General features: G+C 64.5%; 1 protein-coding gene across 4 annotated transcripts in view; it reads right to left on the minus strand.

Annotated features, from left to right (window-relative positions):
- GPSM1 (G protein signaling modulator 1) overlaps positions 1–22,894 on the minus strand; it is a 31,610-nt gene that overhangs the window by 3,539 nt on the left and 5,177 nt on the right. For 3 of the 4 annotated variants that reach the window (XM_030919632.1, XM_030919633.1, XM_030919631.1), the window contains exons 2-12: positions 20,785–21,006; positions 19,601–19,736; positions 18,623–18,774; positions 18,130–18,253; positions 17,730–17,845; positions 16,998–17,153; positions 15,566–15,674; positions 14,367–14,490; positions 6,672–6,742; positions 5,687–5,863; positions 207–363 (exon numbers count right to left, since the gene is read on the minus strand). In XM_030919632.1, coding sequence (XP_030775492.1) covers positions 207–363; positions 5,687–5,863; positions 6,672–6,742; positions 14,367–14,490; positions 15,566–15,674; positions 16,998–17,153; positions 17,730–17,845; positions 18,130–18,253; positions 18,623–18,774; positions 19,601–19,736; positions 20,785–21,006 — 1,544 coding nt within the window. Of the gene's footprint in view, positions 1–206; positions 364–5,686; positions 5,864–6,671; positions 6,743–12,529; positions 13,066–14,366; positions 14,491–15,565; positions 15,675–16,997; positions 17,154–17,729; positions 17,846–18,129; positions 18,254–18,622; positions 18,775–19,600; positions 19,737–20,784; positions 21,007–22,894 lie in introns of those variants that run through there. The other variant, XM_030919634.1, reaches the window with a different exon arrangement.

Here is a 22,894-nt window from a genome sequence, read left to right on the forward strand (position 1 = left end):
AGTATGTTCCGGAGGGCAGACTGATGACACACTTCCCGGGATGCTGCTCTGCGGGGGCTGTGGAGGGCGCCCTTGGTGACAGGGTGCTCTGCAGCTGGTCTGCTGCTCTGTCCCCCAAAAGCTCCTCACTGGAAGCAGGACAGGAGCCCTGGTCCTGGCCCCTGCAGACAAGCCCAAGGGAGGGCCCGGCTGAGGGAGGCACTCACCGATCCTGTCCTCCAGGGTGGGGGCGGCCGTGGCCTCAGCAGCCCCAGCCTGGCCGTCATCCAGGGGACAGCGCTGGTCGTCCATGCGGCTGCTCTGGAACTTGGTCAGCAGGTCAAAGAAGCACTCCTCGTCTGAAGACGGGGCCCTTGGGATGCTCTGGGGAGGGAGTGGGGTCACTGCAGCCAAAGCTAGCCCCGCAGACCCCTGCACGAGACCGGGGGCTGCTTGCCCGGGCCACACACACTTCTCAGACCCTGGCCAAGGTTGGGATCCTCACCTGCCCCCTGTCGGCTACCCCTCCCCCAGGATATGCCACCCACCCTCGGTACCCGGCTACCCCTCCCCCAGGACGTGCCACCCATCCTCAGCACCCGGCTACCCCTCCCCCAGGATGTGCCACCCACTCTCAGCATCTGGCTACCCCTCCCCCAGGACGTGCCACCCACCCTCAGCACCCAGCTACCCCTCCCCTAGGACGTGCCACCCACCTTTGGCACCCGCCGACTCCCCCCGACTTCTCCCCTCCCATGGCTGGCACTCCGGTCCAGCCCTCTGTCCGTCACCTGCCCTGGGCCAGCCTCACCAGCCTTGGCGTGGAACACTCCCCAGACATCCCAGGAAGCCTCCCGTGCCTCCTGTCCCTATGCCCACCACACCCTGTGTCAGCCCTGCCACGAGCTCCCTGCGTCCATGCCCCACACAGCCCTCACCGGTGTCTGCTGTGTGAATGAACTTGAAGGAATGAACCCCGTGCTGGGCCTCAGTCCACACACCCAAACAAGGGAGGCTGGAGAGCATGGTCTCCTGTGGCCCCGCTGAGGCGGCCCAGCTGAAGCAGGTCTACCCCGTGACCCAGCTTCACAGGCCCTGGTCTGCCCCAGGGCTGATGGGTGGCTGTGATGGTTCCAAGCCCCGTCCACCTCCCGGCTGGCACTGGCACACCCTGCCTGGCCCCAGCCTGTCCATCTTACGGCTGGTGGCCTCTTCCAGGCCTGCACAGTGCTGGGCTCAGTTAACAAGAGACGCAACGTTGGCGGAGATGGCACCTCCTGGGTACCCGATGCTGCCTAGGATTCCCAATACCTGACTCCCACAGCCCAGGAGACAGGCAGCTGACAGACAACTGGAATTCCCGACACCTGATCCCCATAGCCCAGGACCAGGGCTCCCATCCTGCTTCCAGTTGTCTGCTGGACCCAGCCCAGGGCACAGGAGAGTGAGGCCCAGAGACATATGTGACCTGCCCGAGGTCACACTGGGGCAAAAAAGAGTTGGGATTCAGAATCCCGAGTTGAGCCGAGGGCCCCTGGCTCTGGCCCCTGAAGTCAGTCCCCAGCTGTCATGGAAGCCTCAAGTGCCTCCTGTCCCTGAGGCAGACCTGGGGAGGGGGAGTTCTAGCACCCCCTTCTCCCTGCAGGGCTCTGTCCTCCTGCGGCCTGGCTCGGGCCTATGGCGACACCCCTACTCCCTCCGAGTCCCCAGGCAGGAGGGAAGGGAGAACTGGCCCAGGCTGCAGGGAGGGCCACATCCACTTGGGTCAGGGCTCTGGGAGTTGCAGGTCCAGGCAGAGGGTGGCACTGGGGTTGCCAGCATCTCTGAGTGCCAGTGGGGGTGCCACACAGGCCTCTCTGGGAGGATGTGGCCTCCTGGTCCAAAAGGGACTGGCTCCCAGGCTGTGATGGCCTTGGGCACAGCTGTGGGGGGCCTCTGTGGGAGGCCAAGCTGGGCTCCCCCAGGTGACCCAGGGCCCAGGTGAACTGAGCAAGGCCCCTCCTGGGACAGGCAGGACCCCTCAGGGGCCATGTCCCAGGCACCATGGCAAAGCCCCTCTCAGGGTCCCATGTCGTGCAGCCCTCCCCTTCCCTGAGGCCGGGGCCACCTGTTGAGGGGCTAATGCATCCCTCACATGACGGGCAGGGGCCCAAGACCACAGGTACAAAACCACGGCTTAGTGCCTGGTACGGGGAGAGGCTCTGGATAGTTTGGGGCCCCCTAAGCCCCTCAGGAGCAAGACCCTTGACCCCAAGGCCACCTGCCCCTACATTTACGTCCCAGTAGAACATATCCAGTGGGACTCCGGGTCCCGCCTCCCTGCTGTAACCCCTCCCTTGCCCCAACCCCTGGCTCCCTCCTTCCTGGAGGTCTCAGAGTTCCTCCTTAAGTCTGACTGTAATCTCCCTTGCTTTAGCACAAGCTCAGTTTCTCCTCAGGAGGAGGGGAACACACCCTGACCAAGACCACCCCACCCGGCTTCACAGAGGCCCGTGTGCTCCCTCAGCCTCCACCTGTTAGGACCCCAGGGACCCCAGACTCACGCGGCTCACAGGCTCTCTCCACAGCGGCGGGGCGCCCCACGCTGGGTGCTTGGCCACATGGAGCGCAGGCAGGACACAAGGTGCCCAGGGCCACCACTACCCTGCCCAAACTGCCAAGTGCTGCCTCAAGGCTGGGATGCCTGAGGCTTAAATAGGACCCTGGGCAAGGGCTCAGCCCTCCTAGCACCCGCCTCTGCTCACTTGAGCGCATGCACACACATGGGCTCACACACACGCACAAACTCACACACATGCACACGGGCTCACACACACGCAGGAGCTCACACATACCACGCAGGCTCGCACACACGCACGAGCTCACACACACGCACAAGCTCACATCCACCACGCGGGCTCGCACACACACCTAGGTGTGCTCCGTAAACGCTCCCCCAGCGAGTGCAGCAGTGAGCCTCCCCGCCTCCCCGTCCCATGCCTGTGGGCGGGCACATTGCAGGGCTGTGTGGGAGGACAGCCTGCTGAAGAGCCGTTTTCCTGCTGACACCCTGGCCCCTGGGCCTCCCTCCAGAGCTGGGCCAGGTGGGGAAAGCTACCTCTTTATTCAGCCTGACTACGAAGGCAGGCACGGAGAAGCTGGGTGGGTTGCTGTCCTCCTCATCTGGATTCCCCTGTCCGGGACAGCCCTTCCTGCCCCACAGCCCTCGGTGGCTCCCCAGTGCCCTGGACCTCCCGGCCAGCTCAGCTCCAGCCTCTGGTTGCTGCCCCTGTCTCATTCCTGGTTGGACCCACACTGTCCCCAGCCTCTGAGGCCAACCCTGCCCTGCCCCCTACCCTCCACCCCAGGATGAGTTCTCTGAACCCCCAGACCACACCCAGCCACACCGCCTCACACCCCAAAGGCCCCTGCACTGTCTGGGCACAGGGTGGGGAGGAGCAGAGGCTGGCTGGTCAGCAACAGCAACGGCGCAGTGTCGGTATCAGCTGCACTTTGCAGACAAGGACCTCAACTCAGAGGTGAAAACCCTCCCCTGAGGACCCCAGCAGAAGGGGAAGGGGGCCCACCCGGCTATTGACAGCCCAGGGATATGTCCTCCACCCACTGTTGCTGCAGTCCCCATGCAGGCTGCCACCAGGGTGCAGACGGTCCTTACTCGGGGAGGTACCCGAGGTCCTGACCTCAGGAAGGCCAGTGGGGTTCAGGTCAGCAGAAAGCCAAGAGGCCCTGCCACGTCCTCACAGGCCCTGTGAACCCCGTTTATCTGGTGCCAGGATCTTGGCTGTCCCAGGCGTCCTGCCCTGTGGTGGCTGCAGGGGCCAGGGGAGCAGGGCCAGGCAGCTGGACATTTGGAACTGTGTCCCCTAGCCCTGCCGGCCCAGACACAGGGCAGTTTGTTGGGGGGACATGAAGCCTGGAAGCCCTCAGAGGCTGTGCTTTCTAGAAAGCCATCTGTCCCTGAGGCCGGCTGACTCTGGCCTGTCCCACACACGCTGCCAGCCTCCCGTTCCTTCCTTGGAGGCCCAGATGTGATGGGCAGAGCCAGCTGTGGACAGAGCAGGTGTCTGGGTCCCAGTCCTGCTCCTCCCTCCAGGCCCAGGGAGGTTGGGGGATCACCAGGACCCCCAGGAAGGCCTGACCAGGTGCTCCCTGGTACCCTTCCCTCTGCACCTCTCCCGTCAGTGGACGGATGGAACCAGCCCAGATGGCTGGGCAGTGCTGAGGCTGAATGAGGGGAGGGGAGGCTGCATCCTGCTGGTGGGAAGGATGGGCTCGGGCAGCCTCGGGGGGCTGCGAATCCCAACCCGGAACCCATACCCCTCTGCAGGTTGGTGCCCACGGACGAACAGTTTCAGATTATTTCTAGTGGTTTGGACCCAGCCGTTCTGCTCGGGGGAGCTCCAGACTGACCTCTGAACCTGGACTCGGCCCATCTGTGCCCCTGAACACCAACCAGCTCCCCCGTGGCTGGAGCGGCCCTGGCACAGCTGACACCTGCCAGGCACAGGCCCGACCTGTCCCCCGTCATCCCCAAGGCTGACCGCTGGTCTGTCTGTCCCCCATCCGTTTGCCATCCCCGAGTCTGACCACTGGTCTGTCTGTCCCCCATCTGTCTACCCATACACTTGGCAGTCACCGCAACTGTCCCACCCCTCCCTCCACCTCTGTGTGCCGCAGCAATGCGGGGAAGCTCCTGGCTAGGCCTGAGGACCCGGGCGGCCCCCAGGCTGTGCTGCTGCTGCTTGCTGGGCTGTGACCCTCTGCTCCACTCGTGACCCTAAGCCCAGGTGGGGTAGGGTAGGGCAGGGTGGGGCCTCCCAGCCCCTGACCAGGAGGAACCCTGGGTGGACCTAGCCCCTTGCTGTCCCCTTACCAGGGGCTCGTCAGCCATGCAAAGGCCACTCAGCTGCATCCCCTCCACCACCCTACTCACCATCGGTCCTGCCCCGGCCACTGCACTGACAAGGGGAGGCCCCAGCACCTTGACCTGGCAGGAGCTGCAGGTGCTTCCACACCAGGGCCTGACCATGGGCGTGGCTTGGGGCTTCCCACCTGCCCCTTGGATGCCCCTCAGGCCCCTCTGCTCAGGGACCCCCACCAGATTTCAGAGATCCCAGGATTCCCCCAAGGATTACAATGGCTTCGTCCACCCCTCCGAGGCCCTGCTGGGATACACAGGCTTGACCTCACTGGCCAGAGCCTCCAAGAGCCGCCTCAGGAAGGGGGCACCCCCTCAGGGCATCTGTGCAGCCCAGCTCTCACAGTGGGGGCAGCCAGTCCCTTTCAGGGACACGCTCCCGAGACTAGCAGCTGGGTCTGGAGGGTTCCAGCGAAGGAGGGCGGGGGCTGGGGTCAGACACAGAGGCCACCTGAAGGCTTGGAAGAGCCAGCCCCCAACTGGTGAACGAGATGGAAAGTGGGGCCCACAGAGAGGCGGGGCCTTCCCTGCAGAAGAGCCCAGCCCAGAGTCCCCAGGAGGCTCCTCGGTGGCCAGGGCCCCTGAGGCCGGGAGCGGCCACAATGCTGAACACTCAGCCCTGCCCAGAGCCCCCGCCGGGGTTCCCAGGACAGCACTGCACCAGGTGTACCACGGAGGGACCCCTGCCTCCCCGGAGTGCCCAGGCCTGGCCCGGCCCGTTGGCTGGCAGTGGAGTTGGGGTGCCGTTGCCAAGCTCTCCTCCCTCTCGGCCTGGCTCTGCTGTCCTACCGTGCGCGGCACATGCACCCGGACGTCGGCGCTGTCCAGCGGGGAGTGGCTGCCTTCCCGGGGCCTCCTCTCAGCGTCCGGGCCTTCCTGGTACTTCCTGCTCCTCACGGGGATGGGAAGCGAGTCCCTGCTGGGCCCCCGCCAGTCCCCTGCGTGGTGGCTGTCTCCATTCTGCTCCTGGGGAGGGGCAAGGCTGCGCATGTCCTGGGCGATTGTGAACCGATGTCCCCATCCCAGGACCCTGAAGGGAAGGCCAGGCCGCCTCCATTTCATGGACACGCACAGTAGGTACTCAGTCCCCAGGGAGGAGGAGAGAACTGGGGCTATGTGGCCTTGGTTGGGGCCGGGAGAGGCAGGGTGGGGCGCTTTAGGGCCAGTGACCCCCACAAATATCGGCCGGCTTACACCGGCAACGACAGTGACTATGGGCGTCCTTGTCCCCACAGCAGAACCCTGACGGCCATCCACAACTGAACACAGGCCACACCAGAGGAACCAGAGGAACCAGAGGCTCAGAGAGGTCAGGCTGCCAGCCCAGGCCACACAGCACCCACTGCCGGCAGGCACAGGGTCAGCCCAGGGCCCTACGCCAGGCAGCCCCCGAATCTGTCCGTCTGTGTTTGCTGAACCCCAGCTGGCATCTGCACCTGGAGCAGCTGTCCTCACTTTGGGTGCAGGGTCCGAGAGGGTAGGGAGCAGGCAGGAGTGGGTGTCCCTGTCTGTGGGTCCCGAGGGTGCAGTGACATAGCGGCTGGGTGGAGCATGGGGGCCTGAAATGTGTGAGGACCACGCCCCGCCTGGGGCGCAGCTGGCCAGACGCTGAGGGACATGGGTGAGCAAGTGGCAGATGGGCCTGTGCAGGAAGGTACATTTATCCCCCAGCAGACGGGCTGAGGTGGGTGGCGGTGGCTCTGCCTCATTAACCCTGCTGCCCGTGCTCTGGCAGCGGCTGTGCTAACATCAGCCCCGTGTGTCCCTGGCTCACCCGCTCCAGGGGGAGTCTCAGCAGGTCCCAGGTCTCCGCGCTCAGCCTCTGTGTCCTCTTGGGTCTGGCTCCTGAGGACAGAGGGACCCGGTCAGCCTGCACCACCCAGGCACCTCGCACCGGGTGGGCCAGGCCAGAGTCTCTGGGGGGCCAAGGACCAACCCGGCCGTGGCTTTCTGACAGCCAGCCCCCCTTGTAGAGGCGAGTGCCACGTCTGAGTGTCCTCTGCATCTCCCCGACTGTACTGTCAGAGTCAAAGGGGACGGGCGTCGAGACGGGGCACACCCTGGGTGGGGCCAGGTGGGGTCTGGCTTTGGCTCCCCCGTCCTGGAAGGGCCTGGCTCTGGACAGGCCTCTCCCCCACCACGCACAGGGCCTCCCGGCGTCAACTCCTGCTGCTCCTCCTGCCTGGACCCCTTTCCTGTGGCCCCTATGGCCCTCGGCCACCTCTGTGAGGCCACCCAGTCCCCCTCCTGAGGGTGCGTCATGCTGTGCCCCAGAGGCAGGTGGGGCGGGGCTCTGAGTCCACTCCCAGCTCACTGCACGCAGTCCAGGCCAGGGTGGGGGAGGCAAAGGCCTCAGATGAGTCCCCCAGACCAGCTCTGCCGTGGGACCTTCCCCAGGCTCCTGTCCATCCCTCCTGGCCCTGGGCTCACCCTATTGGCCGCGTCTCCACCCAAGGGACCTCCATCTCCTCTAGCCGCAGTGGGGTGGTGGGGCGCAGCTGCCTGACCCAACCCTGGTCAGCTACAGACTCAGCGGAGCCACCAGTGCCTGTCCTGGGCCCCCCGGCAGCCCCACAGCCAAGCCTCTGTCCTAACACGGCCCAGGCAGAGGCGGGTGTCACTCAGCCCTGAGGGGTCCGAAAGGATTTGGGAGTTTGGGAGAGTGGCCCTACCTCAGTCCAGCCGTTCCCAGAGCACTCACAGGGACCCAGATCCAGGGCACAACAGACCTGGCAGACCAGAAATGAGGTGGCCAACGGAAAAATGGAATGGAATCCGGGATGTGGGGAACGTCCCCAACCAGGCGAGAAGTGCTGTGGGAAGGCCTGATGCCATGGCTGAGAGCCAGGGTCTGTGGACGGTTCCCTGAGGAGGTGGCGGGATGGACGGGGGCACAGCCACTGTGGAAAAGGTAGCAGAATGTTCCAGGCAGAGGAGACAGCGACGGAACGAGGCTGGCACTGAGGACCCTGTCTCTGCTGTCCCAACGCCCGGCACATCTCCAGGGAGCCTCTCGCAGCTGGGAGGACCCCGGCCCTCCTCCCCGCTCACCCACAGCTCCCACCCCCCCATGCCCACCCTTACCCAGTCTTCCTGGGAACCAAGTGTCCCTCCACCCGCAGACACACTGGACACGGGCTGTGCCTAGGGGCTCCGAGCACACCCGGTGTGAGTCCGAGGGGGGGAGGCAGAGCCAGCCCTGGCATCAGTGGGCACTCTGAGAATCCAGTCCTGGCACCTCCAGACCAGCAGACTTGGCCCCATTACTACGCCTCGGAGCTCAGTGCCGTCCTCATCAGACTGGGCCACCAGGGATGGGCCGGGTGGCGCGGTTCCCCTCTGTGCTCTTCCCCGAGGAGCTCAGCTCCTAAAGCGAAGCTGCTTGGTGGCTGCCTGCACCAGGCAGACATGGAGGGCAGGCCCAGACATCCCCTTACCCCGTCCAGGCCCTACTGCATCAGGGGGCACAACCACCAGGGCTGGGGCACTCGTCAAAGTTAGCATGAATGGCCGCAGGGTGCCGGGGCCTCAGGTGCACCTGGACCCCACCGTTAGCCCCGGGTTCTGGGCCCTGCCGGGGAACGCAACATCCACAGATGGAGAGAGCGGGCTCACGCGGGCAGTCACTCAGTCATTTCACGCATTGGACCCCACACACAGCCCCTCCCAGCCTCACCTGCACAGCTGGGTCACTCAGCCAACATCTCCCTGAGCCCAGCCTCAGCGTGGCCCTGATTTAAATATGAGCCTGGGCCCAACCACGAGGGAGGGAGGAAATGGGCCAGAGTGTCAGCGTCTCTCAGGGTCTCCCTTACAGGCCCACACTGGGGATGAGAACAGGCCCGGGTCTTCCTGGAGGGCTGCTGTCTGAGCACTGTGCCACCGAATGGAATCCAAGCCTCCAGCCCGCACTGGAAAGGGGGTCCTGCCCCCACTTAGTGAACGGCAGTGATGAGGATGCGCTGGGGGCTTCGGACGGCCAAGAAGGCGCCTGGGGGACAGCAAGGTGCTACCTATGGGGCACAGGGGAGCCCCTGGCCAGGCCTGGCTGCTATAGAAGCCCCTTCCCCAGCCTGTCCATGTGACCTGTTTAAACAGTGAGCATCCTAAATGCGGTTGGGGGGAAGGGGACAGGAGCAGAGGGAGCCGAGGACTTGAGGGCCCAGGCTGTCCTCCACCTCCAGCCCGCTGGCCCCAGACCAGCCCACGGCAAATGCCTAGGGCTTCATGAGAGTTGGGCAGGGACTGGGAGCTGGCCGAGTATGGGCTGTGCACTTCCCTGGCCTGGCCTCCGGGCTCCGAGGACACACCCTCAGCTCCTGCTCTCCAGACGCCTGAGAGGGAAACGTGTGCAGCCAGAGGCACACCTGGGGCCCATCAGGGCCCGAACAGGACGCTGGGACCCGGGGCCGTCCACTGCGCCTCCCACTCCCAACACGAACGCCCCAGGCAGGGCTCCCAGCCCCGCCCTGTGGCCACAGTGGTCAGTGGGATCAGGGTTAGCTTTGGCACATTCAGGATCTGGCCAGGCACTGAAGTGGAGCCGCCCCAGCCTCGGGTGGTGCAGCCTGAATGGGACAGAACGGCGCTGGGGTCGGCGGCCTGTTCTCTAAAGGGCTGCCAGCTGCCCACCCCCACCCAGATTAGCAAGGTAGCTCTGAGGACAGCTCCTGATCCCACACAGTTCGGGGTCTGCTCCCCACACCATGGAAATGACAGAGGAGCACGTCTGCTGGGGCAGTCCCTTCACTTACCACACCCAGCGAGAGCCCCGCTCCATCTCCCCGTCTGCACTCCCTGAGAGCCTGGCTCTCCCTCCGCCACCCACCGATGCCACGGGGGCCTGACTTGGTTTCCCCAACGCATCCTCTGGGTCCTGGGTCCGGCATAGCTGCTTCTGCCAGGCCTGGCCCTCCACCAGGACGCTGCATGGATGGGCCCTGGCTGCAGCAGCGGCTGAAATGCCCTTCTGAGACACAGCCTGTGTCTGGCTCCAGGGCGGGCGCCCTCATGACCAGGCACAGACGGTGGGCGGAAGACCCGCTGCGCCCGGCTCAATGCACCCTCTGTCTGCAGAGTCAGCTGAGGCGTTGAGTGTGAGTCCAGCACCCTTGGCTGAGCTGTCCAGACAGGCCCGGCCCACTGGCTTGGCTTCCTGTCTCTCCCGCCTACAAGGGCAACGTTTGGAAACTTCTCCCAGCACCGCCCCAGGGCCACCCGACGCTGACCGTCACACTGTCGTCATCATTTCTGTCCTCAGCCAGCTCCAATGTGCCATGGCTGACTCAAGCCCCCCGAGCATCTCAGCGCCCCCTGTGCCTGCCTGACCCCTCAGGGCAGCACCCCCTTGCCAGCTTGGCTTAGACCTCAGCAACCCCGATTTTCAGCTGCCCACCGTTCCTTTACACCCCCCTCTGGTCTGAAATCCAGGCAGTCCCTGCCTTACTGCAGACTCAGAGTCCCACCCCTCCTCACTTCCCTGCAGCCGGATCACCTGCCCCTCACCTGCCTGCTGCCCCAGCCTTGCCCCTAAGTCCCCTCTCCAAGAAAGGGGGTGGTAAGGGCTGGCGCAGGCCTTGCCCCTCCTCTGCTGGGTCCTAAGGGCCCTGCCCCATTGGAGAGGGGGTCTCACACAAGGGCCCACAAAGCCCTCCCTTCTTTGGCCAAGGCCCTCTCCTTGTTCCATCAGCTCCAGACCGTCTCCCCGCTGTCCCTCCACCCACCAGGCTGTCCCCTGCCTCAGGCCCTTTGCGCAAGCTGTTCCCTCTGCCCAGACTGCTGTTCCTCCGTCTAAGCTTGCAGCTCACTTCTCTCTGACCTCCAGTCTTTGCTGCAGTGTCATCATCAAAGCCCTAACTCCCCATGGGATGGTGTTAGGAGGTCCTGAGGTTTACATGAGGTCACAAGGATGGGGCCCCATAATGACGAGTGGCCTTAGGAGAAGCCACCAGTGTTCTCAAGCTCCCCCTTCTTCCTCCCTCTCTCTGCTATGTGAGGACACAGCGAGAAAGTGCCGTCTGCCGGTCAGGAAGAGGACCTTCGCCAGCACCCAAGCACATGGCACCCCAACCCTGGCCTTCTGGCCTCCATGAGCCGTGAGGAGGAAACGTCTACTGTTGCTGCCCCGGCCTGCGGTGCTTTGCGAGGACAGTCGGAACGGACCACGACTGTCACCTCCCGAAGCTGCTGCAGCCTGCCTCCCCTGTTCCTATCCATACCTCCCCTGCTGGGCTTTTCTTTCTCTCAAAGCTCATTCCATGTGGCTCGCTCCCGGGCTGCCCTTTCCTCACCTATCGGCTGCTGGACGCGGCTCAGCGGTCTCAGTACCAGTGAGGGGCCCAGCAGTGCCTGGCACACGGCAGGGGCCTGGTGACCGAGCGGCGGGCATTTACTGTGTATCTGCTGCGTGCAGGACCCTGTGTGCCATTTCTCACACACTGTCCCCTCTGGGCCCTCTTAGGTGCACAGACGGAGGGTGCATCCTCCATCCCTGCAGCTGCCCAAGGGCCACTGGGCTGCTGGAACAGGAGGACCGTGCTGCAGTCACGCCTGCCTCACCCACCCAAGGCCCGAACATAACAGGTTTATGGGCTCTCAGGCTTGCTGGCCTCTCACCCCTGCCAAGCTCTGTTCCCAGCACTACTGGTGGGTCTGTTCCCTAGATGGGGACACTGAGGCACAAGTTGGTCAAGTCACAATCAGCTGGCCAGGGCTGGAGCCCATAGCCTAAACTGCAGGGGATGTCATGCCATGCACATCCCTGACCCCAAGGCCACCCGTCGGGACGTTCAGGGGACTTCTCCCACGGAGGCTGATGGCATGTTCCCCCAGGAACTCCTGTGTACTGTGCTCACGATGCCCTGAGCAGGGCCCAGAGGGTGAAGGGCTGTGGAGCATGGTCAGCAGGGCCGAGGGCAGTCGCACACCCTGTGGGACAGGCAGGGCCATCGGGGACGGGCCAAGGGCAGGGGGAGGTCCTGTAGGGCTCAGGGCTAGCTCCCTCCTCCTAACGTGCCAATTATGTTGCCCGCACCGAAGAGCGGCAGCAGAAACTCCATTGTGCCTGGCACCCTTGCTGGGGTGGGGGATAGGGCAGCCCAGGAGCAAGTGTGGGAGGCCCGGGCCTGTGCCCTCTGGCCAGGGAGGCGGGGGCTGGTTGCCGTCAGGGTCTCATAGAGGCCACACAGCCAGAGATGCTGGACAAAGGCAGCAGCTGGCAGGGAGGTGCCCCCCAGACACACTTCTGGGGCTTCTCTGCTGGCTGGGGAGGGGCCGGCAGAAGGCGGTGAGATTAATACGCCGACTAAGCCGCGCCAAGGTTCTTCGTCCTCCAGCCGCACGGAAGTCTCCTTGTGTTTATCAACTGGACACCAAACCCACCAGCCTCTGCCACGCCCACCGCCCATAGACCACGCCCACAACAGCAAGGTCACGCCCCACCACGTCCCCGCCGAGCTGAAGCCCCGCCCCCAGACGACTTCCTCCTCCCCGCCCCGCCCCGCCCACACCCCTCTGGGCAGAGCCCTCCTGTGCCCCCAGCCCCCGGCGCCCCCTCCGCACGGGCCAGGCTCCAGCGTGGCTCTGCACCCCACTTCCCTCCTTCTGCTCGCAGATCCACCCCGCGTTCCGCACCTGCAGAATGGGGAGGCTGCGTGGGTCCTTCCGTGGCGCCCCAAACCCGCAGCGCCGAGTCCAGACTTCCGGCCTCAAGGCCCTGTCCCTGCCGGGCTCAGCTGAACGGGGGTCTCCCCCAGGGCCGCCCAGACTCTAGGGGTGCAGCCTGCCTCCCGCAGCGGCATCGGGGCGGCGGCCCCAGGCAGGCTGCAGGGCTGCTCTGGGCGGGGAGGCGGACCCTTCCCCAGCCCTGGGGGAGGAGGCATCGGGCCGCCTGGAAGGGGTCCCGCACTCGGGGCGGCACAGCCGAGCCAGGGAGGGACAGAAGCTGCTTTGTTCCAGCGTCCTCCCACTCCGGCCCCCCTTTTCCTTGGCTCCAAGAAAGAAAACGTTGGGAGGACCCGGAGCCGCAGCCTCCGCAGAGCCTTTCCAGAGCTGCTCCCAGAGCTGCTCCCAGCCCTGCCCCTAGTTGCTGCTGGGGTCCCAGATGGTGGTAGTGCCGAGCCAGGAACAAAGGAGGGGCACTAGGGGTGCCTCAGGAGCTCTCTGCAGAGCTCCTCACTCTTCAGAAACCCAGGCCATGGATATAGGCCTGGATATCCCGGGGGGCACATCCCAGCCCATCCCCCACCCACCCACCGCCATCGGTAACAGCACCTGGTCCCTCTGAGGACCCAGAGTCCCACCCCTCCTCACTTCCCTGCAGCCGGATCACCTGCCCCTCACCTGCCTGCTGCCCCAGCCTTGCCTCTAAGTCCCCTCTCCAAGAAAGGGGGTGGTAAGGGCTGGCGCAGGCCTTGCCCCTCCTCTGCTGGGTCCTAAGGGCCCTGCCCCATTGGAGAGGGGGTCTCACACAAGGGCCCACAAAGCCCTCCCTTCTTTGGCCAAGGCCCTCTCCTTGTTCCATCAGCTCCAGACCGTCTCCCCGCTGTCCCTCCACCCACCAGGCTGTCCCCTGCCTCAGGCCCTTTGCACAAGCTGTTCCCTCTGCCCAGACTGCTGTTCCTCCGTCTAAGCTTGCGGCTCACTTCTCTCTGACCTCCAGTCTTTGCTGCAGTGTCATCATCAAAGCCCTAACTCCCCATGGGATGGTGTTAGGAGGTCCTGAGGTTTACATGAGGTCACAAGGATGGAGCCCCATAATGACGAGTGGCCTTAGGAGAAGCCACCAGTGTTCTCAAGCTCCCCCTTCTTCCTCCCTCTCTCTGCTATGTGAGGACACAGCGAGAAAGTGCCGTCTGCCGGTCAGGAAGAGGACCCTCGCCAGCACCCAAGCACATGGCACCCCAACCCTGGCCTTCTGGCCTCCATGAGCCGTGAGGAGGAAACGTCTACTGTTGCTGCCCCAGCCTGCAGTGCTTTGCGAGGACAGTCAGAACGGACCACGACTGTCACCTCCCGAAGCTGCTGCAGCCTGCCTCCCCTGTTCCTATCCATACCTCCCCTGCTGGGCTTTTCTTTCTCTTAAAGCTCATCCCATGTGGCTCGCTCCTGGGCCCGCAGCGGCACTCTCCCACCTGGGTCTGAGGACAGAAGCCCTCCCTGCACTGAGTGCTCCAGGGGCAGGTGGGGGGTGGAGGCCCCGGAGCAGCCAGCGGGGCAGTAGGCGACCACCTCCTGTCCTTCAGCCAGCAGCCCTGCGGCGCCACCCAGGACGTGGGTGGAAGGGGCTCAGGGTGAACCTCAGGCCTGTGCTGTCCCTGAGGCCAAGAAGAACTGGCTTGCAGGGCCATTTTCTGCCAGCTGCCACCTCAGCCATGCTGGCCCGGCCTCTATCCCACCCCTCCCCAGCTCCCAATCCGGTCTGTGCCTGTGGGGAGCAAGACCCCCACCCCGCCACAACCCTGGCACTCACCCTGGGCCTCATAGCCGGCCAGGTCAGGCTTCTCTGAGGCTGCCGGGCTGGTCAGGCGGCCGAGCACCAGCTGCAGCTGCGCCACGTTCATGCGGGCGGTGAGCTCCCCATGGCGGTCCCCGATCTACGGTGAGCGGGGTGGAGCAGGCAGGTGTGGCTGAGGGCCCTGCTGTGGGCTCCAAGGGGACCTCAATGGCCCCCAGTACACCCGTCCCTGACCTTCTCAGTGACCTGAACTGGTCACTGACCCCTGGGCCTCTGAGGGAACCAGGACTCACTGCGGACCTGGAGGTGGAGTCTGGAGCTCTGTCCCTGGGTGAGGTGGCCCTACAGGTCCTCAACAGCCCCTAGTCCCAGCCCAGAGATGCTCGGGCTCCCAGGCAGCCAGGCCTGTGCCCTCTGGTGTGCGAGGGGCCCGGCCCCGCCCGGCTGCACCTCTCTCAGCCCTTGTGCGCCGAGGCTCTGTGGGGGACCCGCCCAGGAACATCCACATTTCTCAGGCACTGTTTGCTTAAGTCAAGCAGAAAAGAGGGTGACACGGTGCGGGGGGCACTGCCACATGGAGCCCTGGAGGGCCCTGGAGGCTGTAGCCTGCACTCAGAGGGACACGGGGGCTGCCAGCTGGCTGCCAGTGGAGAAGCTCTCCAGACGAGGGCTCTGCTGACCTTTGCATGTCCGCCCCTCCTGCTGACCTTTGCATGCCCGCCCCTCTCCACCCTCACCTGGGCACCTGCAGGCCTCCCCACCCGGCCACCTCCCACACAGGGCTATCATGGTTGGCAGGGGCTGGCACCATCTTTAGCATGAACAGGCTCGGGGTGTGCAGAGGGAGGTGGTGTGGGAGCGGGTGATGTAAGGACAGGCCAGGAGCCGGGAGGCCCAGAGTTCATCTGTGATGTTCTGCCCTGACCACAGTAGGAGGGTGCTAATGGACAGAGCCCACAGAGACCCTGTGCAACCTCTCCAAGGAGGAGGAGACGCAGCTGCCCAGGAAAGCACCAGCTGGGGGCTGCGGGAAAAACCCCCGGGTGCGGTAGACACATTGTCACCAGGCCTCAGAAGGACCAGGCGGCTGCAACGGCCCTGAAAGGATGAGGGGCGGCCCAGGCATGCAAACGCTTGCTTGCGACAGAGTGAACCCAGCCCGTCTGGAGTGGGCTGAGCAGTGCCCGGGGCCTCTGGGGGCAGGCCTGGCTCACCTCCTGGGAAATCTGCAGGTGCTTCTTGGCGAAGGTCAGGGCCTGCGCCGGGCGCCCCATGGACACGTAGGCATTTCCCAGGCTCCAGCACGCCCGGCCCTCGCCCACTCTGCCAGAGAGGGAGACGGGATTCATACCCGCCCTCTCCAGGCCTGCCCCCGCCCCAGCCCCTCCCCTGGTGGTCAGGGCCCCAGCATGACCCTGGCGTCAAGGGTCATCGGGGCCCCCAGGTCCAAGGAGCATAGACCGGAGGGCAGGATAACGCTCCCAGCCGGAACCTCCCACAAATTCTGCCACCTTCAAGAAGAAGCCCCCATCAGCTCTACCTTTTTCCTTCCCATTAAAAGGATTAGCGCGGCCGGGCGCGGTGGCTCAAGCCTGTAATCCCAGCACTTTGGGAGGCCGAGACGGGCGGATCACGAGGTCAGGAGATCGAGACCATCCTGGCTAACACGGTGAAACCCCGTCTCTACTAAAAATACAAAAAAACTAGCCGGGCGAGGTGGCGGGCGCCTGTAGTCCCAGCTACTCGGGAGGCTGAGGCAGGAGAATGGCGTAAACCCGGGAGGCGGAGCTTGCAGTGAGCTGAGATCCGGCCACTGCACTCCAGTCCGGGCGACAGAGCGAGACTCCGCCTCAAAAAAAATAAAAAATAAAAAATAAAAAATAAAAGGATTAGCGCATAGAGCCCAAGCAACCTGGCCTGTGGCCAGCTTTGCCTTTGTGGGCAGTTTCTGGGCCCTTGGCCTCGCTCGCCCCCTGGCGGCCAGCGAGCCTCCTTCCTTGCACTCCCTCCACCCTTAGAGGCACCCCCCAAGTCACTGGGTGAGGGGGTGGTTTTTATGTTGGAGGGAAATGCATCTAACAGGAATGTGATCCTTTTCACGTGGACGATTCAGTGGCATTTTGTCCATTCATACCGTGCAACCGGCACCTCTGTCTATTCTAGAACATTCTCATCACCACCTCACAAAGGAAAACCCTGGGCCACTTTTAAGCCTCCAGGCAGGGCAGCCTTTCAGAAGACCCCTCCTCTCTGCTGTCTGTGAAAGGCCACAGGCCTGTGGCTCTGAGCCTCTTGTTCTGGCCACCACCTACCCCAGACCTGCACACAGGACAGTACTTAGGGGCCTGTGGTTTACCAGCGTGTCTCTGTCCAGAGACTGATATTTACATACATACATAGGTGGTGGGGGTCAACAGGGTGGCAAACTGAGTGATGGGAGGAGGATCCCACCCACTTGTGCCAGGGGTCAGCGGCCAGCCCTGTGTCCACACTGTCTGGCTCAGTCCCCACAGCGGTGCTGCCCTGCCCGGGTCACAGCATGGTCAGTGGCAGAGGAGGGGATGGGACCCAGGCCACCTCGCCTGGGCCGTGGTAATTTAGCCTGTGGGCCGGGCCGGGTCTGCCCACCGCATCCGCACCACGCACCTGTCGGCCAGCTCCTGCGCAATGAGCAGGTGCCGCAGGTGGTACTCGGCCGCACGCTCGTAGTCCTGCAGCAGCGTGTACGTGTTGCCCAGGCTGTAGCAGGCCTGCGCCTCCACCGCCTGGTCCCTGAGCTGCCGAGACAGTTGTAGCGTCTTCCTGTGAAGAGTGGCAGGGTCAGCCCCCAGGAGGAGGGTTCCAGGGTGAGGGGTGGAAGGTAAGAATGGGGACGCAGTCTGCCCAGTGGTCCCCTGCCCCGGAATCCCGCTGGGGCCTCTCTGGGGTCCAGCTTCATCCCCACCTTCACATGGCCAGAGCCGGACTGTTGGCTCCAGGGTGACAGGCGGTCCTGGCAGGCTCTGGCAAGTCGCCTGACCGCCCTGAGCCGCCACTCCTCCCTGGAGGACCTGGGACTGCTGTGCCCACTGCTCAGGCTGAGATGGGGTTAAGTTTAAGGCTGGGTACAGGACCCAGTGCTGACAGCCGGGCTCCACCTGGCAGGCACTGCTCTGGAGGCATATGGCCCAGACCTCCCATAAGCCGGCTCCCCCACCGCCTGCCTCTTCATGAGCTTTGTCCGTCTGCCCTTCCCGGGGCAGCCTAGAACCCCACCTTGACTTCTGAGGAGGGGAGGGGAGGCAGTCAGATTCCCACCTTGGGGCAGGCACCTCCTTGGTCTGGCATCCAGCTCCCCCTGGCCTGCTGTTTCCCTGGGAGATTGTGAGGACCACCTACTTGTAGTACTCAGCAGCCACGTCGAAGCGCCCCAGGAAGACGTGGGCGTTCCCCAGGTTGCTGTAGGCCCTCCTCTCGGCCGCCTTGTCTCCAAACTCCTTAGCAATGGCCAGGCGCTGCGGAGACAGACCCGAGGCCAGGCGGTCATGGAGCAGCCCTGGGGCCTGATGTGGGTGGACAGGGGCTGCCTCCCTGCCCAGGTGGCCGGCTGGAGATCTGTGTGTCTAGGGGAGCAGGTAGGAGCCGCAGGACCAAGTGCAGATGAGGCTGGGGCTCGGTGGGTTGCGCCTGCTGCCGGGCCACACCACCCCGCCCTGCTTTCAGGGACCGCCAGAGGGGTGGCTCAGCCCTGCCCCTGCCGCAGCCCGACCCCTCCACCCTGTCACCCTGCCCGGCTCACCTCCTTGTGGAAGGTCGTGGCCTCTGTGAAGTTCCCCAGCAAATAGTGGGTGTTGCCCAGGTTACCGTAGGCCCTGCCCTGCGCCGCACGGTCACCCAGCTCCTTCACCAGGGACAGGTTCCTCCTGGGGGCCGAGTGCCTCTGAGCCGTGTACCTCCCAGCCCACGTCCTCACCCACCCCAGGCTAGAAGAGCTGAGCAGTGGCCTCCATGCGGCCCTCAGGGCCACGCCCTGGAAAGAGGGTGGTTAGGGGTGGGCTCCAGCGTCCTCGAGCTCTGAGGTCTGGGGCTTGGTCAGGTCCCCCCAGTCCCGGACAGGGGCAAGCTCAGGAGAGGGAGCTTGCAGCTGGGAAAGGGGGGCTGGGCGGACCTGCCGTCACCGCCCTGGGAGCTGCCAGGAGGTGTGGGCCTGGGGTTGGGGGTCTGGAAGTGTCTGTGGAGCTTAGAAATGCACAGACCAGCCCTGGTCCCTGGGTCGGCCCAGCCCCACTCACTCATAGAACTCGGAGGCCTTGCACAAGGTCTCTCGGACATCGGGCGGCAGGTGCCCGGGGTCCTGTGTGGCATTCGCGGCATTCCAGGACAGCTGCTTGCCCTTGGCGTGGTACACGTTCCCGATGTTGTAGAGGGCCCTTGCCTCCCCGACCTGAGAGCAGCATGGAGGGTTGGGGGCGTGCCTCCCCGGCCCCCCATGGGATGTGCAGAGCCAGCAGGCCGGTGTCCTCACTGTCCTGGCCCTCGACACCAGGGGCCTTGGGGGCTCCCACTGAGTCACAGACACTAAGGCAGGGGCGGAGGCCTGAGGACCGGACACCTGGAAAGCCAGCCTCTGTACTCCCTCGCCATCCCTCCCTCCTCTGCGGATTGGTGTGGCCAGGGTGCCAGGTCCTCAGCTCTGTCCTCTGCTGCCCAAGGCTGAGAGCTCCAGCTGGGACCAGACGCTGCGGCCTCAAGCCCACTCGGCCACCTCCAGCTAGTGTGATGGGGGGCAAGTCATGTCCCCCTAGCCTCAGTTTTCTCGCCTCACAGGGTCATGGAGGGAGTTCAGCAAAGCCTATCTCGGATCCAGCACAAGCAGGGACGGAGCCCCTCTCCCTGCTGTCACCACCACCATCGAACTCGGCCTCCCACTGCTGCAGCCCAGAGCCACCCCCTTCCTCCCGCTGGGGCCCCCAGGGAGTGAGTGACTGCGGGTGTAGACAGATTCAGGGGGAGGTCACTAAGAGGGGCAGCAGAGCTGAGGGTGGAAGATGGGGGCCTGGGCTGCAGTGTCAGCATGGTCAGCATGGGCTGGGGGGGTGCCGCTTTGGGGGCCCACACTCTCCCGGGTCACTCGGGATCTAGGGGACCGACCTCCCTGTCATGCCTCCCATGAGGGGCTGGATGATGGTGTGTCACCCGCCCGCCCCGACTGGATCTGGACGCAGGCCGTGGCAGGGGAGGGAGCACCCAGCCCCGGACCAAGCCCCCACCTTGTCTCCCTGCTCTTGGGCGATGCTCAGGTGCCGCTGGCAGCAGACGGCAGCCTCGTCGAAGCGCCCCAGGACCTTGAGTGTGTTCCCCAGGTTTCCGCTGGCCTTGGCCTCCCCCATGCGGTCACCGATGGTCCTGGACGGCAGGGAGCAGTGAGGGGCCAGGCTGAGGATTGGTCAGGCCCCTGGGCCGGGGGAGGCTGAGCATGGGGTGGGGTAGCTGGGCCTCAGGGACTAGTGCGGAGTGGACAGGAGCCTGTGTCCCCTGAGGCAATGCTGGGTAAGTGAGGCCTGAGAGCAGCCCTGGGTGTGGGCTCTGCTGGGCTGGGTCTGGGGCACAGGATCCTGCCCATCATCACACAGGCTGCAGAGGTGCCAGGAGCTATACACAGGACCTCAGGCCTGGGCCTGGGGCAGGGGGCTGGGGTCTGCAGCTGTTAGGGTCCGGGGAGGATTTGGGGGGCCTGATGGTGGAGAACTAACTTCCTGCTAACTCATTCAGGGGACATTTGCTGCATGCCCACCAGACACTGGGCTGGGTGCTGAGGAGCAAGTGTGAGCTCACTGGCCAGTGTGGGAGGGTTGCTCCAAGAAGCTCTGCCCTGCTGGGAGGTCAGGGCGGCTGCAGGGCTGAGGAGGAGGGCGCTGGGCAGGGCTGAGGCAAGGGAATCGTGCTCCTACAAAGCATGGCCTGGGGGCTGGACCCAGCTGGAGACCCCAAGACCCCAAGAAGTGGCGGGCAGTGGGTTGGGGAGACTGGGGAGTGGATGACGCTGGGCAGGAAGGAGGCTGTGAGTGGGAGCTTGGGGTCCATGGGAAAGCAGGGACTGCCGCCAGGGCAGGACCACACCTCACTGAGCAGTGGCCGGGAGTGGGCCCGGGGCTCGGGGCCAGGGAAAGGGTGGCGCTCTGAGCCACACAGAATCACAGGCGGGCCACGCATAGTCATGAGTGCTCACACACAGCACGCGGGTCACGGCCCAGGCTCTCAGCAGACACACAGACCCACTCATGCCTGTCAGCTGAAACCCAGCTCCCTGCGGGGATCCCGGAGCCCTGGCTGCCCTCCAGGTGAGGCCTTCCCCGCTGCGTTCCCTTACACCCTGCTCGCCCTGTCCCCCTCTTCAAACTGTAACTGCTGAGGACAGGAAGTGTCCACCGGCCAGCAGGGCCGCCCCACTCACCGTGCCAGCAGGAGGTCGTGCTTGTGGTACTCCAGCGCCCGGCCGTGCTCCTTCAGGTAGAAGTAGGCATTGCCCAGCTGGCTGTAGATGGCACTCAGTGTCTTCAGGTCCTCGGTGCCCACCTGCACGGCGGCCTCAAAGAAGGCCACGCCTGCCTTGAAGTCGCCCGCCTTGCACAGACGCTCGCCCTCCAGCGCCAGCTCCAGGCACGATGCCTCCATCCTGCGCGGAGAAACTTGGTGTCATGGCTCACTCCTGGCAAGGTCGCCCCAGTGCCCGGGCACCTCCGTGGCTTCACTACAGACGACGCCCCTGTGTGGGCTGGGGTCCACGCCACATCTGTGCTCACAGACCTAAGTGTCTCTTTGGGGTACAGGCCCGGAGCACGTGTGGGGCCCAAGGGCGCCCCAGCTGGCTCGCCTCTGCCAACACCTCCTGTCCACCCCTTATGCGGCCAACGTCAGGAACACCACGGGGGCAAAGGTGTGACTTGCCGGAGTCTGTGACTCCGGCAAGATCCTCAGGCCCAGGGGCCGATGCTGGAGGGGGCGTGGCCCCCATACCTTGCCTTCACCCAAATCCCAGCGGTACCGGCTGCAGGGGCCAGGTACCCTCGCCATCCTCCTGAGCAACCACAGCTGCTGGGAGAGGCCCCCCAATTCCCACCAAGAACAACTGAGGCTCCCAGACGGTAGTGGGGGCTGGTGAAGGCCACATGGGGGTCGAGTGGGGTGGGGATCTGATCTCAGCCCCTCCCGCACCCCCAAGCTCTCCCAGCCGGGGCCTGGGGATTCAGTCAGCCTCCAAGCCTCCAGCAGAGACCGTGCTGGGGAGGTGTGGCTGACGGTTAGCCAGTCCCAGCCCCTGTCCTCCTGGTCCCCCACCCACGGAGCTAAGCACTCACCTCTGACAGCCAGGACAGGCCTGAGAACCCGCTGTTCCCACGTGCTGCCTACCACCCCAGCGCTGCTGTGGGAAGATGCCGACGGCGCCCCGTCCCCGGATGAACTCCACCCTGTGAGCAGTGCCCAACCCCAAGGACCAGTCCCTCTGCTGAACACCAATGCCCTGGCTGGCCCTGGTCCCCCACCTTCGAGCAGGGACTTCAGAGAAGAAACCCCTCACCCTGGGCCCTGTACAACCCCCAAGGGGCCCGTGCGTCAGCTGCCACCCTAGCCCTGCTCATCGAGGGACCCCACCCTGGGCCTTGGGGAGCTGCCCTCGGCACTCAGCTGCCAGGGAGGAGTGTGGGGGTCACTCCATGGCTGCCTGGCTCCACACCTCCCTGCTGCATGCCCTGGAGCTGGGTGTCCTCCTCCATCCTACTCTTACAGGTCACATGGGCCTCAGGCTGCTGCGCTGCCCTGGGTGAAGGGTTGTGGGGAGAGAGCACACCCAGCAGACACCATGGGGTACCCAGTGTGAGCAGGCGGGCCTCCATCTGCAGGGTGCCCCCGAGGGTCAGAGGGCGAGAGCCACACAAGACTCAGCAAGGGGGCAGCCTCGGGGGGGCCCCAGGAGGTGGCAGACACAGCTGGAGCCCAGCAGGGACCTGATTTCAGAAAAGTGGGGGAAGGGCTCAGCCTCGGCTGCTTGCAGGCCAGCCTCATCACTCCTGTTTGCTTTCTGTTGCTTTTATTTTTCTTTTTTAAAACTTATTTTGCTATTACTAATTTTTTTTTTTTTTGAGACGGAGTATTGCTCTGTCACCCAGGCTGGGGTGCAGTGGCCCGATTTCGGCTCCCTGCAAGCTCCGCCTCCCAGGTTCCCAGCATTCTCCTGCCTCCGCCTCCTGAGTAGCTGGGTCTACAGGCGCCCGCCACCTCGCCTGGCTAATTTTTTTTGTATTTTTTAATAGAGACGGGGTTTCACCGTGTTAGCCAGGATGGTCTCGATCTCCTGACCTCATGATCCACCCACCTTGGCCTCCCAAAGTGCAGGGATTACAGGCGTGAGCCACCACGCCCGGCCCTATTACCATTTTTATAGAGACACAGTCTTGCTCTGCTGCCCAGGCTGGAGTGCAGTGATGCGATCTTGGCTCACTGCAGCCTCCATCTCCCAGGATCAAGCCATCCTCCTGCCTCAGCCTCCCAAGCATCTGGGACTG

This window comes from Rhinopithecus roxellana, chromosome 16, assembly GCF_007565055.1.
Source record: "Rhinopithecus roxellana isolate Shanxi Qingling chromosome 16, ASM756505v1, whole genome shotgun sequence".
Taxonomy (NCBI): Eukaryota; Metazoa; Chordata; class Mammalia; order Primates; family Cercopithecidae; genus Rhinopithecus; species Rhinopithecus roxellana.